This window comes from Hoplias malabaricus, chromosome X2 (assembly GCF_029633855.1).
Source record: "Hoplias malabaricus isolate fHopMal1 chromosome X2, fHopMal1.hap1, whole genome shotgun sequence".
Taxonomy (NCBI): domain Eukaryota; kingdom Metazoa; phylum Chordata; class Actinopteri; order Characiformes; family Erythrinidae; genus Hoplias; species Hoplias malabaricus.
The window spans coordinates 13,937,379-13,946,996 of record NC_089819.1 but is presented as its reverse complement, the minus strand read 5'-3'; the positions used below and the strand labels follow the sequence as shown (position 1 = coordinate 13,946,996).

The 9,618-nt window shown below is 40.0% G+C and overlaps 1 protein-coding gene across 1 annotated transcript; it reads left to right on the top strand.

Moving 5' to 3' along the window:
• The first annotated feature begins 2,788 nt into the window (after nucleotides 1-2,788).
• Nucleotides 2,789-3,838, top strand: LOC136676596 (alpha-(1,3)-fucosyltransferase 7-like). The gene has a single exon (XM_066653700.1). The coding sequence runs from the start codon at nucleotides 2,789-2,791 to the stop codon at nucleotides 3,836-3,838; it is 1,050 nt and encodes a 349-aa protein (XP_066509797.1).
• The last annotated feature ends 5,780 nt before the right edge of the window (nucleotides 3,839-9,618 follow it).

Sequence of the window (9,618 nt, the reverse complement as noted above, 5' to 3'; positions counted from 1 at the left end):
TATTCTGTTTTATCCTGAGTAAACAGATACCTAATTTTTTTTAGACGAAACTACCTCAATATCTACATTGATATCGTCAGACTTTGCAGGTATTTCAGCGTTTTAAAACAGCAAATCACAGAGAGTATTCGCGTTTATTTAAAATCCCCACTGTCTCTCCAATGCTGAGCTGCAACATGGATTACGCATGCGCAGTCCAAAATACATTGGACACTGAGTTGTCACTTAAAAATTCCTTAGCCAATGGGAAGGCACCCCTGAGAAAACCCGCCCACGCGAGAGGTTTGTGCCAAAACTGGTCGCAAAATTCAGGGATCAGGCGCACAGAACTGAGAGAGCTCGCGCATAGAACGCGTGCAGCTCGCGCACAAAACTCAGAGAACACGGGCAGAACGAAGCACTCGCGCACAAAACTGAAAGAGCACGCGCAAACGTCATGGAGCACAAACGTCAGAGCTGGTTATTTTGTTTGCAAGTTATAAGTTTTATGTTTGAGATTATTTTTGTGCGATTCTCTTTGGCACAAATCTGAGTCCATATGTTCTCGCCTTTGGCTCTGACTCTGGACCCACCGCGACTCTGATTGGATAAGCGGTTACAGACAGTGAATAAATGAGTTTGATATTGGAAAAGAAAGTGTGCAACACATTTAACATGAAAACACATTTGAATATGTTTATATTTAAATAATGAATTTGTATTTTTATGAAGACAGAGCTGTTTTTCAACTTTCAAATAGCTAGGGCGGTTTATTTTTAATTTACGTGTTCATGAGTTCTTAAGTCTTTTCCTGTGTGCGCTCCTGCTGTTTTTTATATAATTAGAAAAATCGCTTTAAATATTTCAAGTGTTGATTGATGAGCACATTTGCCAAACGAAATCAATGTAATGGGTCTTGTTTCATTAAAAAATAAAAAACAATTCCATTCACGAGTTCATTTTATTTTTACAAGGGTGATAACTCTATTTACTTTTCCTTTATCATATTTTCATTATTAATCCATGAAGATTTATAGAGATCTGCGCAGCAAGTATGTGTGAACATTCCCTTTATTTTACCGTCATTCATAAAATCCATAACTCCGAATAAGGAGCCAATTTCAAGCTGCGAATAAGAAGCAGTGAATAAGGAACCAAAGGGGGGCCGCGAATAAGAAACTAACTTCAGCGTCGTGTGAAACGAGTTGGTAAGATGTTATGCACCACTAATTTTAAAAGAAACTGCACCAGGGTTAAACCGTTGGTAATTATAGGAAAGAAAAAGCTGAGCGAAAAGGGAACCTATATAACTGCAAGCTTATTGTTTTAATTTAAAATATATTGTATCTTATTTTTAATTCACGTTAGGAATGTGAGCGGGGCTTTTTTAATCGCATTTCAGCCTAAGCATAACCCCATTCTTATTTTTTTTAAGTTAATCATCTTATAAATGGCACTTCCTCGACATTTAGTTCCTAAGCATACTCAGCAGAGACCTGAGTTAGTCCTGTTTTACCCGCGATTTTTTCAGCCGTGCTCCCTTCCCATTGAAATACAGTTCTTTCTACACAAGTGAAACCAGTCTCACAAGATTTTGTTTCTATTTTGAAAGGCTTGCATCCTCCTCCTGCAAATTTGTTGTTATGCCCTCAATTTTTTAACAGGTTTTTGAATAACTTATTTTAAACTTAATGGAGAGGAAGACAACGGAGCAGCAGGGCTGTTTCTTAATGCCTCTTCATTTAAATTTGCAGCCTCCAGAAAGAGTTCAGGGCAGCCTTTCGACATTTTGCCCTCTTAAAACTATCATTACTAGACAGACATATGAATCAAACGTAAATGACCTATCTGTCTTCCCTTACTGCCCAATCTAGCCAATCAATCTGACTGGATTCGAGGTAGGCCCGCCCACTGACTAATGATGGATGATGTTTAAAGATTAATTTATTTCATAGTGTTAGAAATAAATATATACATTTTAAAATAATTAATTAATAATTTAAATAATAGAAGTTATAAAGTATTTAAAATGCACATTTAAATAATGATTAAATCACAAATTAATTTAAGCTTTTATTTATTAATAATTAAATGACATATTTAATTAATTCTCCTTTTAATTAATTATTTCTTTTTTCATTTAATTATAAAATATTGCCATAAAACCCCTCCATACACCGTAGCTCTTAAAGAGAGATAACAAACCAACACATAACAGAAGCAGAACAGAACAGAAACATAGATGTTTAATTCCAAATCACTCCATATGAATGTAGTGCACTATGCAAGTCATAGAATCACTGTATCTAGATATTAATAGCACATTTATATTTTATATAAGGGTGGCGCAGCAGGTTGCGTTGAAGTCACACAGCTCCAGGGACCTTGAGATTGAGGGTTCAAGTCCCGCTCCGCGTGACTGTCAGTGAGGAATTTGGTTTGTTCTCCCTGTGTCTGTGTGGGTTTTCTCTGGGTGCTGCAGGTTCCTCCCATAGTCAAAAGAAAACACACATTGGTAGGTGGATTGGTAACTCAAAAAAGTATCTGTAGGTGTGAGTGTGAGAGTCGCCTTGTTAAGGACTGGCGCCCCCTCCAGGGTGTGTTCCTGTCTTGCACCCAGTGATTCCGGGTTGGCTCCAGACCCACCATGACCCTGAACTGGAAAAGCTTTACTTTGTATTTAGGTGTAATGCATTGTAAAGCACTTTTTACTTGTTCTAAAAAGGTGCTATATAAATAATCATTTACTAATTTAGATTTACTTACTTACTCTCAACAGGAAAGAACTTACCCGCTGTGGTTAAGCTGGATGACCATTTTCTCCATGGGGTATTTACGGTGTTCAGTAGGTGCCCTTATTTTCCTCAGCTTCATCTCTCTAATGCTACATCTGCTGCTTTTCTGGCAGCTGAAACCCAACCAGGACCATGTGCGTCCCCAAAATCTGACCATCCTGCTGTGGCAATGGCCTTTTGGAGTATCCTACAGCCTAAAGGGAAATGTTTGCTGGGAAATGTTTAGCATCCCTGGTTGCTTCCTTAAAGATAATCAGTCTATGTTCTCTCATGCTGACGTGGTGGTTTTCCACCACCAGGAGCTTTCAAATGGTTGCTCAATGCTGCCGTTACATCTGCCTCGTCCACCAAGGCAAAGGTGGATTTGGTTGTCACTGGAGCCTCCACTCAACAACCACAATCTCAGTGCCTTCAATGGCTTGTTCAACTGGACCATGAGCTATCGCAGTGATGCAGACATCTTTATGCCTTATGGAAAGCTAGTCGCAAAAAAGAACACGAGCACATACTTTATCCCACAAAAACAAAATTGTCTAGTGGCCTGGGTGGTCAGTCACTACAAAGACCAACAAAAAAGGTCCAAGGTATACCAGCAACTTAGAAAACACATCCCGGCTGAGTTGATTGAAGTATATGGTCACTGGACCCAAAGACCACTGGCTGACAAAAATTTACTCTCAACTATATCTCGGTGTCTCTTTTATCTTGCCTTTGAAAACTCAGAGCACAAAGATTACATCACAGAGAAGCTGTGGCGCAACTCTCTGCAAGCAGGAAGTGTCCCAGTGGTGCTTGGACCTCCTAAATCCAACTACGAGCGTCTGTTGCCCTTAGATGCCTTCATCCATGTGGACGACTTCAGCAGTGCCAAGGAGCTTGCTGGTTTTCTACAACATTTGGCCTCTGATAGAAAAAGCTATGAGGCCTACTTCAGATGGCATGACAGTCATGAAGTGAAAACCTACACAGACTGGAGAGAAAGACTGTGCACAATCTGTTCAAATTACCACAAGCTACCTATGCACAAAGTCTACCAGGACCTGTATGGCTGGGTCAACAAGTAGAATCACACTTGATGCAAAAGATGATTTTGGTCTAAGACTTTTATTGTTTAACCATTTCATTGTTATCCATAAGTTCCCTTAATCAAACATCTGTGACATGCTTTGGTCAAAAAGCTCCTGTCCCTTTAAACGTAGTGTCAGCCATAGATGCTCCACCCATAAGGTGATGGAGAGTCTGGTGCTACATTCATGTGTAAGTCGGGTGGTAGATTCCTCAGAGGTCCAACTTGTTTCCTCAACTTGGTCGCATTCATGTGGTTTTTGTGGGAAGTTTTTTAAAAAGCATGGATGCTCTCAAGAGTTCCTGATTTTAGCCCTGTTTTTGAACATAAATATAGCAGAACAACATGAATTAAGTACAAATTGTACATTATTATTTGATATTTAATTGCTAATGGACTGTTCCGCCATGTTGGAAACAAGGCTTACATCACAACTTGGGTAGTTCGTGCTGCATTGAAAATTTTCAGAGGGTGTTCATGTGGTGTCTCCTGGTGGAAACTATTTTCCAACACCACTTGAATGCAGCATGATACTTACAGTGCACAAAGCTGGCCTCAATGTCTGGATTCTGCCATTGCCTTGCATTCTGATTGGCTCTCTGTACATCCGCATATACGCACTTCCACATGCATCAATTGTACTGGCTCTTACTGGTCCATCATGAATCCCCTCCTTCTACATGTCAAGCCAAATTAGCAGACTTGTTATTGGTCCTTTGCATGTCAGTCAAGTTCCTTTTCCTGCAGTAATAGACAGTTCTTGGCCTCTTTAAATGGTGAAAGTTACCAGATTCACCCTAGAGAATCTGGCAATGCGAGACTACTTTAAGTGAAACTGACCCACAGCACAATTCAGTGTGAGAGCCCAAAATTGAGGAGCAGAAGCTCTTGTTTTAGCCATTTTTTCTCTCTGTTTTCTTTAATATCTGTTATTGTTTTCACCATATTTCACTTTCAATAATTTATCATTTATCAATAATTTATAATGTAATGTTGTATTTACTTTGCTACACTTGACCTCGCCTTTTCTCAGTCACAAAAACATAGGTCAAGTGCTGTGATTGGAGAGGCTCAGTTAACACAAGCTGGAGAAATTTAGACGAGGAGGCAGGACAATTCTGAAACACAAAATTTACTTCTTTTTTTCCCACATTTTCCCACAGATTTATGCAGATCACAAAATTGAACTGGTCTGTTTAATTTGATTTCAGGTTGCAGTTTGGCAAGAGTGCCAGTTCCCCAAATGAATGTGCACATGTGCAATTCTCAAAATGATGTGCACATGCACTGAAACAGTAATTTATTTTCATAATGTTACTTTCAAAATGCCACAGTGCTGGACTGTCCTAGATCTACACGAGGCAGGTTAAAAACATGGTTACACCCTCTGCCCTTTTGTAAAAGGGAAATGGTAACAGTTTTGCATTTAAGATGCTAGCAGCACAGAAGATATATGAATTAATCTGATATTTGTTAAATCCATGCAGATACCAGAGCCCAGTTGGTCAAGTGATTTCAAATTGAGCGATAACATTTGCAAAAACCAAACCAAAGAATAAAAAATATCCTTTTTCATCTGTACAATTAAGTTTTTGGTGCTTTAACAATTATACACGTTTGTTATAATAATGCAAAAGCATAGTTTACATAAATATCAATGAAAGCTCCTTCAGTTTTTGTTATAATATACCTTATAACATATTATACCTATACTTAACATCTTTAACAACTTCTCAAAATCACTGTGTTGTTGGTTCTTATGAAGTGAGTGATTTGTAGCTGCAAAAGTTCCCCTTTTTCTCAGAGGAGGTGGGGAGAGTAGTCTGAGTTTGTTGGAGATGTTTGCTTGTGAAACTGAAAAGGTTGTTGACTGCATGTGAGTCAGAATAGACTCTGTCCACACCAGCCATGGGTGTGTGCACATGCAATAGTTTAAATAGAACATCTCTTTATGAGAATATGTAGTTCCCACAATGAGTGAAGGTGTCAAGAAATGACTTGAACAATTACATAACGTGTAGCAACTTTATACTGTAAAAAGGATTTTCATATTAAAACTATTCGGAAAAAAAGATTATTTCAAGAAACGAGAAGGTTCTTTAAGGCAAGGGGTGGGGGGGACTCTAGACCTGGACTGCAGGACTCCACAGATGGAAATTGTATTGGATGTTAGATCAGATGGAGAAGGAGCTGCAGGCCCTGTCCTCTAAATACTTTCACCACACCTAAAAAAATTTAAAAATTCTTTAGGGAAGCAAAAGTGGTTTCTGTATTGTGTCACATCAAATTGTGTCACACCACAGGAGAAATGCTAGCACAGTATCCGTAGTTTCAGGTGCTGCACATCTTGATGGTATGGTGTGGTATATGGGGTACAAAGATAGTGGGGCTATTCTTCATCAATGGAAACCTCAAGGCCACTGGATATATGAAATTGCTACATGATGATGTGTTTTCCTCTTTATGCACTGAAGCTGGCACGTTCACTGAGTTTTTCCAGCAAGGTGGTGCACCACCACATTATGGGCGTCAGGTCCGAGCATTCCTAGATGAACAGTTTCCTGGAAAGTGGATTGGTCGTTGTGGGCCAGTTGAATGGCCCCCAAGGTCTCCCGATCTGACCCCCTTAGACTTTTATTTTTGGGGTCATCTGAAGGCAATTGTCTGTGCTGTGAGGATACGAGATGTGCAGCACCTGAAACTGGATACTGGAAGCCTGTGCTAGCATTTTTCCTGCGGTGTTGCTATCAGTGTGTGAAGAGTGGGAGAAGAGGGTTGCATTGACAATCCAACACAATGGGCAGCACTTTGAACACATTTTATAAGTGGTCAGAAACTTGTAAATAACTCTCTTGTAAATAGAATAAAGTTACATTAAAACCAATTGTTTTCTTGTGAAATTCCCAATAATTTTGATGTGTCACATGACCCTCTTCCCATTGAAAAAACAAAAGTTGGATCCAAAATGGCCGCATTTAAAATGGCCACCATGGTCACCGCCCATCTTGAAAAGTTCCCCCCTCCCATATACTAATGTGCCACAAACAGGACGTTAATATTACCAACCATTCCCATTTTATTAAGGTGTATCCATATAAATGGCCCACCCTGTAATATAGAGACATTGCCTGTTTCTTACAGATGACTGACCTTCACTTGATATAAAGAGCCCATAGTCTCATATTTCTAGGGTGACCAGACGTCCTCTTTTACCCGGACATGTCCTCTTTTTTAGATCTCTTTTTTAAATCTTCGGATTGGACGGTCTGACTGTAGAGCTACCGTTATTGGTCAATAACCTTCTCTGTAAACATTTAATTGGTCAGTCTGCACGTCAGTAGTCGCCCACAACCCCCCCCCCCTCGGAGTCATGTCCTCTTTTTCACCATCTCAGGTCTGGTCACCCTACATATTTCTCCTTTTGGTTTGACTCATTTTTCATGCGTGAGTTTATGTATCTGAAAGTCATTCGTTTCATTTTGACCTCTCTCTACTACTTTGACTTAAAGTGAGAGTGAATCAATGGGGGCTAATCTACTGTAGGTGAAGATGAACTGCCATGTAGGTGGGTATATATATCTTAGCTTTTTTGACATGGGCTCTTTTTCTGCAAACAGAAACTGGGCTGGCCATCAGATCTTTCTGCTTCTCTTCCTGAAAAGAAATATTCTCAATGTGACCCACTGTTCTCACCTAGTGGTCAAAGCTAACACTACATAAGCACTTGTACTGTGCTTTTTAATTCTGATTTATATTAAAGAGAAACATCTCAGAATCATTAACACACTGGTGCAGCTGCTCTGTAACTTCACACACAGACACACCACACACACACATGTGAAAACAACATCTGTTGAATGAGTGTAATGAAATGAAAATAAAATTGGTTACTGTGAGAATTCCACTATTAATCATTTACCAGATGTAACCAGGAGTTTTGAATATAAACACAACCTAGATCTCAATGAATAAATTTTGAATATGAAAATTCCAAAGTCTTTATTCATTACATAGTGGAGAACAACAATAAAAATGATCAATGTAAATCAAAATGATCCCATGGAGGTCTGGATTTGGAATCATACAAATTACAGATTGATCCAACTTCAGTGGAAATTCCTCAAGACAAGTTAAAATGAGGCTCAGTAGTGTGTGTGGCCTCCACGTGCCTGTATGACCTCCCTACAATGCCTGGTCATGCTCCTCATGAGGCAGTGGATGTTCTCCTGAGGCATCTCCTCCCAGACCTGGATAAAAGCATCAGTCAACTCCTGGACAGTCTTTGGTACAAGGTGGGTGATGTCCCAGATGTGCTTCATTGGATTCAGGTCTGGGGAAGGGGCAAGACAGTCCATAACATCAATGCCTTCATCATGTAGGAACTGCTGACACACTTCAGCCACATGATGTCTAGCTTTGTCATGCATCAGAAGGAACCCAGGGCCTACTGGACCAGCATATGGTCTTACAATGGGTCTGAGGATCTCATTTCGGTACCTAATGACAGTCAGGGTACCTCTGGCTGGCGCATGGAGAGCTGTGAGGCCTGCCAAAGAAATACCTCCCCACACCATTGCTGAGTGTTGCAGGCAGCAGAAGGTTCTTCACAACATCTCCAGACTCTGTCACATCTATCACATGTGCTCAGCGTGAACCTGCCCTCATCTGTGAAGAGCACGGTGCGCCAGTGGTGAATCCGCCAATCTTGGTGTTCTCTGGCATATGCCAATCGCCCTGCACGGTGTTGGGCTGTAAGCACAAGCCCCACCTGTGGATGTTGGGCCCTCATACCACCCTCATGGAATCTGTTTCTGACAGTTTGCGCAGAAACATGGATATTAGTGGCCTGCTGGAGTTCATTTTGCAGGCCTCTGGCACTGCTCCTCCGGTTCCTCCTTGCACAAAGGAGGAGGTAGTGGTCCTGCTGCTGGGTTGTTGCCCAGGGCTAATTGACTCTCGTTTCTACTGGTTGTCTGTTCCATTTGCACAACAGCAGGTGAAATTTATTCACGGTCAGTGTTGCTTCTTAACTGGACAGGTTGGTTTTACAGAAGTGTGATTGACTTGAAGTTACATTGTGTTGTCTAAGTGTTCCCTTTATGTTTTTGAGTTGTGTAGAAGAACTGGATTGAATCTGATTCTATTTTATCAAAATCTAGGTTATTTAAGGAGATTCGCTGATTTCAACAATCTTGGGAGACAAAGCTAACAACTATTAGTGATTTTGTGTATTTGTATTTGATATGTGCATTATCTAAGCCATAAGGTGTTAATCAATGTTTATCTATTTAGTTTCTTGTCTGTTTACTTTAAAATAAAGCCAGCTAAGAAACAAAAAAAAAATCTAAATGCGCAATAATATACACTGAACTCATCAACAATCATGAATAATAGTTTAAATATAAATAAGACATTTCAGTTAAATAAACATCTATAAATAATAAATAATGAATTTTATAAACCTGAATCAATTCTCTTTCCCTGAGTGCACTCAGTCCCTACCGCCCCACAACACAAAGTCTTTTGTCGCTGATCCCATAGATGCTGGATGCCTGAAAGCTGAAGGCGTGCTCAGCAATGAGCAGACGATGCGATGACGAAGACTCCGCTCAGGGAGGATAGTAAAGCAGTACAGTTCATAGCGCAGTTCCAAATCCCCTCAAAACATTTAAACAGGATCTGTCCATGTAGCTTATATGAAAGTGAACAGTCTTCTTTCTCCATTTATTTCTGCTCATTTAAAACAATCTTCTAGAGGTAGGCATCAAAATCATTTGG